General features: G+C 41.9%; 1 protein-coding gene across 1 annotated transcript; it reads right to left on the minus strand.

The window, feature by feature from the left end:
• Window positions 1–730: 730 nt before the first annotated feature.
• LOC140212302 (homeobox even-skipped homolog protein 1-like) lies at window positions 731–4,715 on the minus strand. Its single transcript, XM_072283005.1, has 3 exons — window positions 4,316–4,715; window positions 3,019–3,251; window positions 731–1,264 (listed from the first exon to the last, which is right to left on the minus strand). Exons 1-3 carry the CDS (start codon window positions 4,713–4,715, stop codon window positions 731–733), a joined length of 1,167 nt encoding a protein of 388 aa, XP_072139106.1.
• Window positions 4,716–14,817: the final 10,102 nt, after the last annotated feature.

Genomic DNA, 14,817 nt, shown 5'->3' on the forward strand with positions numbered 1-14,817 from the left:
ATGTTGGCCCCTCCAGAACCTCTTTATAAAACAAACACGGAAACAATAATCCTTGTAATTCTTTATTGTTTAGCGAATCAGCGGTAGGCAACTTTCAGATTCGAAAACTCGAAGACAACTGCCTCAACAGATCAGTTAAATTGGTTTACTTTACATGATACTGGTTTGGCCCAACGAAGCTCGCCGTGAAAAGCCCCTAAAATCACCTTGCAGTTCGAGAACCATATGGATATCCTTGCTATCAGGAGAGTCGTCCACTCTCACCAATGCAAATCACCCAGGATAATTTCAAACATCAGCTACTATGACCAAAAAAAGGGAACGCATCCGATCAATTTTTTTTGGTCTCCAAACATGATTCTGAAGTGGAGATGCTCAGTTACCCATCATATAATCCCATCCCATTGTGGCTTGTTAGCGTCTGACACCAGGTTTCTGTGATGAGGATATTATCATACATTTACTATTAAAATCTCAACTATACACGTACACGACTAGGATATTCTCATCAGCATAGGACACACTCGCCAGAGGACGAAGGTAAGATTATTATAATCCATTATGGGTAAATGTGTAAGATGTTGTCCTGCAAGAATGCGATGGAGCTTTCAAAACAAGGTCCAGTCATTCAGATACCCGACATTTCCGTTCATGTTGAAACCCTTCTTTCAAGAAGGAAAAGTGTGCACATTTGGAAGATATGTGTTTATACATGCTTCAAGCTATTGTCTTATCTCGTTAAAGGAACCTCTTCCCTTTGGTCTAGGGACACTGCAGCAGCCTTGCTCAGCACAGAAGGTGTGAAGGTGAGGAATGTGTCAGTTCTGGAGGTTGATGCACACGTGAAGTCGGTTCCTGCCGGTCTTGGTGGCACCCCGTTCGACTGGCTGCTATGGCAGCTTAGGCATGAGCAAGGGCTACTCCCGGCGCTGCCAAGTCCATGGTTGTTGGCAGAAGGATATAGAGAAGGGTGTCTGAACGCACACAGCAACTCCGGCCGAGGATAAGGGTGGGAAAGAACTCTAAAGGTGTCCAGGGGTCTCAGAGGAGCGCTGAAGGGACTGGTCGCCGAGGCTGATGCTGCAGACATGCCCACATGAGGATAGTAGTGGAGAGGTACGTGTGATGGAAAAGGGTAGGGCAAATTGCCTGCTGCCGCTGCGTGGCTCATCATGTAAGTGTAAAAAGTAGGATCGGCGGGATGAGGCCAGGTCATCGCCAAACGCTGTCTCTTGTCCTTCATTCTGCGATTTTGGAACCACACCTTCAAAAATGATTCACATAGAAAGAATTAGATTCATACAGTCATCGTTCAACTTGTCTTGAAAAGCACAAAACGGTTTTTGTCTCTTTCCACCCGAAGATTACAAATGCCCCTGTATTTACATTCCCGATTTTGTTTCTTTAGGCTGAATGCCACTTTTCCTATTTGTATCTGAAATAGCAAATTAGTTTAGGTTTTCAGTGCAAGAATGGTTAATGATATAAAGATGGAATATTTCATAAACTGTAAACGAAATATGTAAAGCGCTGTCGTTCAGCGATCCCTACACTGTCATGCCGAACATTATTCCTTGTAAATTTATGACCCAGGTTTTACTAGGCTATTCTTTGGTATACCGATATTTCATTTTGCAGATATGAAATTAGGTTCAAAATTTGCCGTTCGGATCGATACTCCTAAAGTACGGAGAAAGGTACCCATAAAATTTAACTATACCGCCATTTTTATCAACAGTTCGCGTGTTTATGAAAAGTAAAAGCTTTCTGTATAGAAAGTCCTCCAGTGACTCTACATACATTGGCGTTAACCCGTTGAGAGCTGCTGTGTTACACCCTGCGCTTCAAGCTCCCTAACCCCCCCTCCAGCAAAATGCATACCATTAAGATACAGCATGCAAAATGCAACATAGAGCTTGCCAAATGATGGCTTATTAAACATTGTTTCTTAAAATACAGAAACTATCCGAAGGAGTAAAGATAGCAACTGACTTTTATCATGCGTTCAAATATGAAAGTATAGCATGTTTTCATCACCCTTGTCACTCATATGAATTACTTTGTCTTTTATACCTCTAAAATTCATATTTACATTATTCTTGTCGTTAAGATTTTACTTAACATTGCTCAGTCTAGATTTATGATTTTAAAATCATTCCAGCTTTTCCCATAACAAATATTGTGTATGTTCCTCGTTTTAATATATTTCGTTTTGTTGCCTTCAATGTAGAGTGCATCGCAAGTAAATAACGTTATGGCTTAACCCACAGTAATAATGGTGGTGAGCATTCTAATTGGTTGCATCACCGTCTGGTATATAGGGGCCACTGCACAGAATCGGACTCAGCCGCAGAAAGTTGCAAACTCAGCCAGTTGTATCATGGGCACTGGCCTCCCCAGGAACGAGGACATCTTCAAAAGGCAATGCCTCAAAAAGGCGGCATCCATCATTAAGGACCCTCATCATCCAGGACGTGCCCTCTTCTCATTACTACCATCAAGGAGGTGGTACAGGAGCCTGAAGACACACATCCAATGTTTTAGGACCAGCTTCTTCCGCTTGATCATCAGATTTCTGAATGGACGATGAACCCACGTACACTGCCTCACTTTCCTTCTTCTGTCTTTTTGCACTACTTATTAAATTTAAATATATATATATATTTTACTTATTATAATTTATAGTTTTATTATATAATGTCATGTACTGCAGTCGCAAAACAACAGATTTCATAACATATACCAATGATATTAAACCTGAGTACCCGTTATTTCAATATACGGAATGTATATTTACGTTACCGGTACAGTACTGCACAAAGAGCCGTTTTCTAAGGCAATGCGTTTACTTTGTTGTTAATAAACTGATTTGTAGCAGCTTTGTTTGAATTTCTCAGCAATCTTCATTTAGCTTAGGCGGAGCAAATTGTTTAAAACTAATGACAATCTCTACCGCTGTTCTTATTGCTTACAATCGCGATTAGGTTAGACATTTCATTCTGCGCGGTCTCCGATCACCTTGATAGTGGTTTCAGGCAGATTTAAAGCCGCCGCTAATTCGCATCTCCTGGGTCTGGAAACGTAATTCTCTCGGTAGAACTCCTTCTCTAGCCTGGCGATCTGCTCTCTGGTGAAAGCAGTTCGATAGCGGCGCATCTGATCGGCCCCGCCGCCGCTTATCAGGCTTTGAGAGCCGGATACTTTGGGAAGTTCTGCCCCACCGTTACTGTCCATTGGATCGGAAGAGTGTCCTGAAACGACAGGCCAGATCTAAACATGTTAGAAAAGCATCAACGCAAAGACAGCAATGTAAAACCAACGAGATATGTCCTCTCACAATTTCACATCCATACAGTTCATCTAACTTTAATCTGCGACAAAAAATGTTATATCCCTTTGGAAGATAAAGTCAGGTCAAGAGTTGAACCCAGTTTTAAAGCAGTTCTAATACCGAAAACCAGACTTAACGTCATACCTAAATTCTGTAGACCAGAATGACCTGAGAGATGAGCCTTTCTTTGTACCTTGGTTGGCCTGTTTTGGTTGTATCACCGGAAGAACCCAACACAACCAACTCCTGGATTTATAAGTGAACAAACTGGTTACGCAAAATGTAGAGATAATTCTTGAGCTCGTTTGAAATGGGCTCCTTTTCCTCTGTTTCCCCTGCCTTGAATGTGACTATAAAGTGCTTGCCGGCTGCTTACTGACTGAGGTGCTTTCATATGCGCCGGCTCCCATTGAAGCTCGTCTGTAGACACCTATTTCCGAGCTGGCGCCGACAAGACCCTTGGAAAGTGACAATTTGAAGACTCGCAAGGTGTTAACTCCTATGGACCCGGGATTCAATAATGATTTTACGGTCTTTAAACGAGTTTCCGTACTCCATCAAGAAACCAAATAAAATGGCAATGAGTTCCTCGCTCTTCCAATCTATTGTTTTTCGCTCTTGGTTGCAAGATTTTACAAAATTGCTTTTACAATAGCAAAAGTAAATGCAATCGTGTTGTTAACAACAAGGTGACCAATGAAAGAACCTCATTAAATAGCACATATAATTAATTTGTACGATCTTAAACAGAAATGACAATAAAATACCATTCGTAACAGCATTTTGAACAATTGTCAGGTTCAAATTTAATTCAGTGATTCACTTCTGGATTTTGCATTTTCTAATATAAATACTCGGCAATGTAATTGCTGGACACAGTAGCCTATTTTTAAAATAAAACACTTTAAAATGAATCCAAGTCTACATAATGTACTTTAATATTATTAGTGCAACTTCTCTACTAGAACTGAAAACGATTATTACCTTTGTTTGCCTGGTTTCCCTGATTTCCCGGCGTACGGTTTGGGGTGCAACTGACATCTATCTCGTCATAATAATCAGACTCTGTTTCCGGACTGTTTTGGACTGAGAGCGATTTACATTTTGCCGGGCAGCCGTCCGATGATGACTTGTCCGGGACGGGGAGTCTTGAACCCGTTCTCATCTGAGTGTTAACGTCGGTTCTGGCATCGATCTCCTCGTCTCCACTCTCCAGTGTCATAGGGGCCGACCCGGGGCTCAAGCAACTCCTGTGGACCACGTTTTCAGGGGACTCGTTTATTGGGCTTCCAGCTGCTTCTGACAAATTCGGCAATCTCCTGCCAACTGGATTGCCAGTCTGACCTCGCTCCATCAGCAGCAGAATCTCCTTCCTTGATTCCATTGTACGCAGATCTGAGATCAAATCGGAGCCAGCAGAGGACACAGTTCAAGGGAACACGGGGAGCCGGGGGGGGGGGGGAATGAAAATCGGAGATATAATGATGACCTTCTGATGTGAGCTTCACCACTCGGAAGCACTGCGGGCGGGTCTGGGAAGGATCACCATTGCCTGCTCTCTCTAATCTGTCATTCTTATGCTGTAATCGTCATTAAAGTACCCGGGTGACGCCAACAAACTGATTACAACCGCTTTACAAGGAGATAATGCCCGCCACCGTGAAGATGAAAGGGAGCCTCAGCTTGTCGCTGTTGTCTACACGCAAGTGTATGGAGAGGGAGGAAGTGCGAAACGTATTGAACATCTCCCACAAATGAGAGAGTCGACAACATTACAACACCTCAGGGGAGATGAAAACAAGGACATCATCTCAACTTTCCTTTAGCAATACTATGTATAGCCAACCCCGAACGCATCATTTACAAAATTATTAAACGCAATCTCGTTTCAGTGGAATAAAAGCATTACTAATTCCGTTACGGAGCTTTCATTTCAGCCTTTGGAATATCTGTATTAAAGACAACTACTGCAACTTTAAGCGTATAAAATTATACAGATTATTAGATTCGCGGGGTCACTTTAATCATGAATATACATAAGTGAAACAAATCCTCTTCCTTTCTGACGGGATTTGTATGCAGTGTATTTTTCATAAAATTTGCACATGATTTTCAAGCGTTTTCCGCTTCCAGTGCAATGTTGTAACAAAACCTCATCAGCAGAGGACCAATTATTATATAAGGCTGCAGGTACGCCGTACTAGGGCACAGAATTCCTTCGGAATATTGGAGTATTGTATTTACATATCGTAGAAACTGAAGTTACTGTATATAGAATGGAAGTCATCATCAATGCATCAGAGATTAACTCTATTAGCGACTGTTTACTTGTGTTTTCAGACATAAATAATGGGTTTGTTCTTTGAATTTCATTTCCGACTGAGGTGTCTCACTGCAAATAGCATAGCGTTAACGTTGAAAAAAAAACATTATTTGGGTCACTCTGAATTTTCAAACGTCGTTCTCCCGTAAATCCATTGCTGTAATGAAGAAAACTCTCCTATAACCAAATCCGCTCTGGATTTATTTTTATATACAGTAGTTTATATGCCTTGCTTTACGGCCTGCAGTTATCGAACGTTTTCTAGAAATAGCAACTTCTATAGGAAATACTAATACGTTTTATTTCAGCTAAAATAAATAAACTCAAAGACGTGTCATTCTTAACGGTTTCAGTAGGAATGAGATGAGATCGAGAACAAATGAAGATGATCCTATTATTTTGACAGCCATTAGCTATTATCGGTTGTGAAAGTCTTTGTCACAAAGCTGATTGGCGATGAAAGAACATATCCCAATTGTAAACAGGTCACTACAGGCCAAGTGACGTATGGACGCCATCTAAGGGGATGGTTTAGAAGCATCAGTCCAGCGGAGAGTAACGCGCTCCAAGATCAATGAGTAATTAAGTAGTTTATTGTCACGGGAAAATAGATTCTATTATTGTTGCATAGAGGTGACTGAATGAATAATCCCCCAAAATTAAAAAAATTAAAATTTCAAGCCTGGAGCAAAGGTGCTAAATTGACTAAATGGTTTGTGGGAATGTTTTAAGTTTTAAGAAAATAAATATTTCTGCAATTTCAATAAAGTGATCATGATCCCATTGCTTTCATTTTAGAGAGTCGTGTAATTCTGCTTTGAAGCCTTGACCACATTTCAACAACTATTAGATAGCTTATAATGTGCTTTAAAATACTCTGCTGTTCGTAAATGCGTTATTTCTTACTGCCTTTGTTAAAAGTGAGATTTCCTTTAGAGCAAAGTCCTAGCCAAAACTATATAGATTGGCTACAAACAGAAATGGGGAGTAGCAGTTAAAAAGAACAGGGACTGAGGGAACCTGTACTTTACTAAATCTACTTGTACTATCACAAAAGTAAAATTAACTGGCCACAAAACAGAAATGTTACAACCCAGCAGGTCAAGTGGCATCTGTGGAGAGGAATAAACAGTCAATAGTTCAGGCTGAGGTCCTGACGAAGAGTCTTGTCACGAAATACCGTTTATTCCGTTCCACAGATGTGCCTGACTTGCTGAGTTCCCCCAGCATTTTGTGAGTGTTACTCTGGATTCCCAGCATCTGCAGAATCTATTATGTTCAAGAAATGCTACAGAGAATGACTAGAAAAACTAAGATTGTTGCATATGACACATTTCACTCTATGATTCAATGTACAATGATAAATAAATGAATCAATCTGAATCTAATTGTTCTTTGAAGCATAGGATGCTCTGTTACAAAGAAAGGGGAAGACAATTGAAATGTACATAATTACAGAGGGGTCCATCAGGGGTTAATTGGAAGGGCCTATTTCCATTAGCAGAGAGTTCATGAAATAGGAATATGAGTTTTATTTATTTATTTATTGGTTTAGAGATACAATGTGCAAAATGTCCTTCCGGCCAAACAAACTGCACCACCCAGCAGCCACCTGTTTAACACTAGCCTAAATAACAGACAACTTACAATGGCCATTTAGTATCTTAATTGGCGCACCTTAGGACTGTAGGAGGAAACCGGGGCACCCAGAGAAAACCGATGCACTTCACGTTAAAGTAACTGGTCAAAGAATAAAAGGAGAGGCGAGAAAAATATTTTGACCCGGAGGGTGGTAGAAGACTGAAAGACATGGAGTAAAAGGGGAAATTCTCCTTACTTTTAATGAGCTTGCATGTTACTTGGGGAGTATGGGGTGTCAGGGAGGGGTAGCACCTCTGGTGGGGTAACATGTCGCGTCCTTTTCAAGGCGGTTAGTCCACCTTTGGCCCCCACCTGGCACTCAGCTCTCACCTGTGGCTCCCCGTAGCTGTTTGCATGCGACAGCAACTACACCCCGGGCAATGGCTTCGACAAGCTGGCTAAACCAGGTGAGGGTAGCCGACGGGTCTCAAACCCTCGGTGGGATATGGAGTTGTCTATCCCAGCACGTGAAGACAGACTCCGGCGGATTGAGCGGACGAGACCAATGGAAGGTCCAACGGTCGAGAAGGCGGTCTCTGCAAGCGTCGTGGAACGTGTAGAGCAGGACAAGACACAGAAGACGTCCTGGTCATCCACTGCGCCTAGTCCCATCTCCAGCCATCTAGACTCTGTCTTGCCACTGGATCCAGATGGGAATTGGGAAGGGAGAGTGAGGCTGACGCTGCACAACTCTCCCTGACTTAAATCCAAGTCACGCACTAGTCTCGACATCATCATCATGGTGTTGAGGTCCTCTTCGACATACGATGGACGAACAACAACAACAACTTGGGGAGTACGGAACCTTGTAGCTTTTGGTGGAAAGTGGGGTGAATGAAGCAAAGTTGCAGGATGGCTGATGGTTGAGGAGCAAGACCCAGAAAGGGAGGACTTATTTATTTTTATTTATTCAGATACAGTGCAGAATAGGCCTTCTGGTCCTATGGGCCTCACTGCCCAGCATCCCCTGATAGATCTTAATGAAGGATTGGAAATGTAGTCTGTGCCCACTCCCTACCTCCCTAGCTAGCAGATCTTCAGACCAAGGGTCACACCAGAATGACAGCTATGTACCCTTTTTCCAAAGGTCACCCTTTGACAGAAACGTACAGCCTTGTAAACCGTGTGGGCTACCACTCTTCATGGCACGTGGATGATAGAAAAATGGAGGGCTGTGTAGGAGGGAAGAGTTGGATTGATCTGAGAGTAGGTTAAAGGATTGGCACAACATCTTGGGCCAAAGGGCCTGTACTGTGCTGTAATTTTCTACGTTTAATGTTAAGGGCTGGTGGGAATGAGACTGAGGGAGGACAGGAAGAAGTTAGGGGATGAGAGTGGTCATTGAAGGAGAGGAGATTCAAGGATGCAAAGGATAGAGATGGGTCCATCAAGGGCAGTAAGGGGTGAAGCAGGCAGTGGTCAAAACCATTTGAGTTTGAGCTCACCAGAAAGTGCGTGAGACTGATGACTTTATGCAAATCTGCCCGCATGTTCATGTTCAAGTAGCCTCATCCTCATTCATCTTGGACCCATTTGCTGATTGTCAAGACCATGTGGTAGCCACTTCATATTAAAGGAATTCATTTGCAGCTATTTTCCACTGCTTAGTATAATTTGAAGAGTCAGGGCAAATAGCAATAGATTTGAATGCTGTTCCACTCTCACAGTACTGTCAGATGCTCTGACATTGACATTTTAGATTATGAAGACACACAGTCCTCTTTTATTGTCATTTAGTAATGCATGCATTGAGAAATGATGCAGTATTTCCTCCGGTGTGATATCACAAAACACAGGACAGACCAAGACTGAAAAAACTAACAAAACCACATAATTATAACATATAGTTACAACAGTGCAACAATACCATAACTTGATGAAGAAGTCCATGAGCACAGTAAAAAGTTCAAAGTGTCTCAAATGTCCCACATCTCACGCAGATGGGAGAAGGAAGAAAAACTCTCCCTGCCATGCCCGACCACAGTCCGAATCTGAGTCATCCGAAAACTTCAAGCCTCCGAATCAGCTCTCCAACACCAAGTACTAAGCGACATCTCTGTCGGAACGATTCGACCGCAATCTTGGTCGCCAACAGCAGGCAAAGCCAGGGATTTTGAGGCCTTCCCTCCAGAAGATTCCTGACCGCGCAGTAACAACAGCAGTGAACTTTCGTTTCAGAAATTTCACCAGATGTTCCTCTGTGCTTTCATGTCCATCTCCATCAAATCAGAATTGTCCACGGCCCCTATTTAACGGATACAATATCATTTTTCACCGGAGGGCTGCGCACGCGCGGCGTGCTGCTATCTCTCCTCCTGCTGACTGTGCCAAGGTATTACTGCCTGGACTGTGCCAAGGTAAGAATTAAGGTCTACACAAGGAAAAGCATTTTTGTCCTGCGCTGTACATGGCTGAATTTGTACTGTGCTGGAATCTGGAATGCACTCTCTGCAGATGTGGTAGAACTGCTTCATTGTTCAATACACACAAAATCTTGGAGGAACTCAGCTGATCAGGCTAGATCTATGGAGGGGAATGAACAGTTAATGTTTTGGACTGAGACCCTTCATCAAGACTGGAAAGGAAAGAAGTAGAAGCCGGAATAAGAGGGGACAGTGTTTGTGCCCACAGGAGTTTGTGTCTTTGCCAATGAGAAAAAAACAACCTGACCTAATCCCACCCCTCTCCTCTCTTTGCTCTTGAGCAATCTCCTGGGACTAGAGTACTGTGTCCAGTTCTGGTCGCCCCACTATAGGAAAGATGTGGAAGCATTGGAAAGGGTACAGAGGAGATTTATCGGGATGCTGCCTGGTTTAGAGAGTATGGATTATGATCAGAGATTAAGGGAGCTAGGGCTTTACTCTTTGGAGAGAAGGAGGATGAGAGGAAACATGATAGAGGTGTACAAGATATTAAGAGAAATTGATAGAGTGGATAGCCAGCGCCTCTTCCCCAGAGCACCACTGCTCAATACAAGAGGACATGGCTTTAAGGTAAGGGGTGGGAAGTTCAAGGGGGATCTTAGAGGAAGGTTTTTTACTCAGAGAATGGTTGGTGCGTGGAATGCACTGCCTGAGTCAGTGGTGGAGGCAGATACACTAGTGAAATTTAAGAGACTACTAGACAAGTACATGGAGGAATTTAAGGTGGGGGGGTTATATGGGAGGCAGGGTTTGAGGGTCGGCACAACATTGTGGGCCGAAGGGCCTGTACTGTGCTGTATTATTCTATGTTTTATGACTAAGGACAACTTTCTTCCTCTCCAATTTCGTGTGATATGATGAAGGGCCTCGGCCTAAAACATTGGCATTTATTCCTCTGCATTGTCGCCACCGGACCTGCAGAGTTCCTCTGGCATTTTGTGCCTGTTATTCTGTGAGCTCTGAAGTGACTAACCAGTTGATGTGGCTCTGCAAACAAGTGCATATATGTCATACGCAGAGTAAGGATTTCATTGTGGCCTTTTAAGTGGGAATTGGGTAAATAACTGGTGGAGAAAATCTTTACAAGAACATAAAGAAAGGGCTGATTGTGAAACTAGATGTGTGCACCACTACCATAGCACTAGGGTTATCTTTTATGAAAGGCAGAGATCGGCCATGACAGTCTATTGTCCTTAAGTATGCCCACTCAGTCTGTGAACACTGACAAAAAGTGTGTCTGAAGATCAGGACTTCAGTCCTGACAAAGAGTTCATGGCCTACAAACCATGATCCATACCCACCTCTACATTATAGAGACCTGGAGTACCAACAGCAAGTATCTCAAACCACTGGAGAGAAGCTACCAATACTGCTTCCAGAAAGGTAAAGGTTGACACAAAGGTTAGGGGTGTTGAGGATAGGGTGGAGGGCTGTCAGAGGTTACAGCAGGACATGATAGGATGCAAAACTGGGCTGAGAAGTGGCAGATGGAGTTCAACGGAGATAAGTGTGTGGTGGTTCATTTTGGTAAGTCAAATATGATGGCAGAATGTAGTATTAATGGTAAGACTCTTGGCAGTGTGGAGGATCAGAAGGATCTTGGGGTCTGAGTCCATAGGACACTCAAAGCTGCTGCACAGGTTGACTCTGTGGTTAAGAAGGCATATGGTGCATTGGCTTTCATTAGTCACGGGATTGAGTTTAAGAGCTGAGAGGCAATGTTGCAGCTATATACGACCCTGGTCAGACCCCACTTGGAGTACTGTGCTCAATTCTGGTCACCTCACTACAGGAAGGACGCGGAAACTGTAGAAAGGTGCAGAGGAGATTTACAAGGATGATACCCGGAATGGGGAGCATGCCTTATGAGAATAGGTTGAGTGAACTCGGCCTTTTCTCCTATGAGCGATGGAGGATTAGAGGTGACATGATAGAGGAGTACAAGATAATGAGAAGCATTAATCGTGTGAATAGTCAGAAACTTTTTCCCAGGGCTGAAATGGCTAGCACGAGAGAGCATAGTTTTAAGGTGCTTGGATGTAGGTACAGAGGAGATGTAAGTTTTTTATGCAGAGAGTGGTGAGTATGTGGAATGGGCTGCCAGCAGCGGCAGTGGAGGTGAAAACAATAGGGTCTTTTAAGAGACTCCTGGATAAGTACATAGATCTTAGAAAAATAGAGGGCTATGGGTAAACCTAGGTATTTCGAAGGTAAGGACATGTTCAGCACAGCTTTGTGGGCCAAAGGGCCTGTATTGTGCTGTAGGTTTTCTATGTTTCTATGTTTCTATAAAACTAACCAACTCACTTGCAGAATAATTGAAAGAACATCATCTTCTCCCATGAAAATATTGCCATCTCTAAAGTTTTACTCTTTATTCTGAACTCTATCAACTGAGAGATTTCCAGGTGGATAAACAAACTGATTCAAGAATGCTTTCAAAGTTTTTTTAAAAATATCTAACATCCCACCCACTTGTATGAATCCTTGGATCATGACTTCTCAAAATGAATGACCAATGAGAAGGCACAGAGAAGTGTGAGTTCATTTTTCAGGAACACGCAAAAGGTTAACATAAAAGACATTTGTGCACTATCTCTCAAACTATCTACCTGCTTGCAGATCCTGTAGTTCTCAATCGACTTGTTACTCATTGCAGAACCCACAAACTGGCGAGAAACAAGCTATCCTTAGTCCCAGGGACTGCTTAAGAGCAAGAGAAAGAGAAAGTGGGATTAGATCAGGTTGTTGTTTTTTCATTGACACAGTCACAAATGAGCCAATAATTTCCTGTGTTCTGGATGTTCAATGATTCTATTGATTGGTGTTAGGACCATATTGATAATTAATTATGCAACAAAATGTTTGTAAAATGAATTTTAATAAACTTACAGAATAGTCAATGAAATTCAGATGAGGTAAGTGTCATGTAAATAAAGTGTAATGTATACAGAAAAGGTCATTGGCTATGATTTACCAAAACTACTGATCTTCTCTGTGTCCAAGACATAGAAGTGGGCAGGAAAAATCATAGTGGACACTACCCATCCTATCTTTTCCAAAAGCTCCCTTCAGGAAAGTGCTATAGGGCTGTTAAAACAAAAAAAAAATCATGCTATCATAAAAGTTTATTCCCCCAGCTCATTAATCTGATCAACCATCCTAGTTAACCCTCTCAGCCCCCTCAAACTATTAACCCTGTTTCTGCACTGCATTGTAATCCTTTTAATCCACTTCTTATAATGCTGTTTACAATGTATATGTTGGTATTTAAGTATTTGTGCACATTTAGCACCATATCTGTACTTTAATCTCCATTTTAATATTTTTTTATTCTTTGCAGTTGTTGAATGTTGCCGTCTTTTTGTTGCAACGTGCCACAGAAAATTCCTAATACATATAAAGATATATGGCAAATAAGGATGATCCTTCATCTTTGATCCTTGACAGAAAGGCAACATGAGCCTTAGGAAATAAGTCTAGGTGTATAAGAAGAGAAAGCAGAAAGAGAGCAGTGGGAGATACAATAATAAAAGTAAAATTGTAACACAACACAAGCATAAATCACTGAGGCTCATTTCTGGAAGGATAGAATAGAACAGCAGTGAAATTATGCAAACCTGTACAGAGTACCATGAAGAGCTCTGGTCTCCAAAGTGTAAAATGCAGAGCAGCACATTACTTTCTTAAAGGTTGCGCAGATCCGGCATGTCATCTAAAACTTTGACAAACTTCTGGAAACACCAGTGTTCAAGAAAAGGGAAGCCTACTAATCAATGTAGTATTGCCAGCAAATTTAATTAGCAGATTGGAGCTGTGGGTGGCGACAGAGTCATGGGTGTACTGAGAGTAAAGGAAGGGGGCTTAGAACACAGCCCTTGGGGGCTCCTGTGTTGAGGGTCAGAGGGGCAAAGGTGATAGAGCCCACTCTTACCACCTGCTGGCAATCTGACAGGAAGCCCAGGATTCAGCTGCACAAGGCAGGGTCAAGGTCGAGGTCTCTGAGCTTCTTGTTGAGCCTGGAGGGAATTATGGTGTTGAATGCTGAACTGTAGTCCAAGAACAGCATTCTCACATGCATCCCTCCTCTCCAGGAGTGTAAGGATGGGGTGTAGAGCTGTGACTATTGTGACATCTGTCGATCGGTTGTGTCAGTAGGTGAATTATATGGGGTCCAGTTTGGGTAGTAGCATACAGCAGATGCAGTCCTTGACCAGCCTCTCAAGACATTTGCTTATTATTGAGGTGATTGCGATAGGATACCAATGGTTCTGACATGTTACCTTGGTCTTATTAGGTACAGGGATAATGGTGGATAATTTGAAATAGGAGGGCACTCTACACTGGGAAAGGGAGAGATTAAAAATGTCTGCTTCTTTCTTTATTTGCACTGTCAGTCTTTGTGTGTAGTTTTTCATTGATTCTATTGAACTTCTTTGTTCTACTGTGAATGCCTGCAAGAATTTGAATTTCAGGGTAGTACTTGATAACGTATACATGCTTTGGTAATAAATTTACTTTGAACTTTGACTCTGACATTGAAATGACATAGAAAAGTCGGGTGAAATGCAAGGAGAACGTCATTGAAATTATACCTGGATTGAGAGATTCTAGATTCTGGAGAAGACTAAACATGTTGGAACTCTGTTCTGTAGGCAACCAAAGATTGAATGATAATGATAGTAGTACAGGATAAAAAATCAAGAACAACTTATTTAATGGATATAGCCATTCCAAACACAAATAATATACAGAAATCAATACTGAACAATACCAAAAATATGCTGTATTAAAAGAAACAGATTTGGAAATTTTACAAAGAAAGTTAAGAAATGAAATGTCAGATTTTAGAAAACACAATGTACACGTGAACACACTTAGATTAACACTACCTAGGATAGAAGGAGGATAGAAGGAGGAAGAGGAAACATAACATCAGAGAAAACTTCGAAGGATATACTTTCATCTAAGAAAACAGGATTCAACACTTCATGCAAACAGAAGCAATTCTGACATGATGAACAAACCACTAAACTTAAATGAAAGCACAACCTAACAAAATGAAGAATTTATCACTTCAGAAGAAAAAGTTAATCAAG

The sequence above is a fragment of the Mobula birostris genome, chromosome 19, assembly GCF_030028105.1.
Source record: "Mobula birostris isolate sMobBir1 chromosome 19, sMobBir1.hap1, whole genome shotgun sequence".
In the NCBI taxonomy this organism is placed as follows: Eukaryota; Metazoa; Chordata; class Chondrichthyes; order Myliobatiformes; family Myliobatidae; genus Mobula; species Mobula birostris.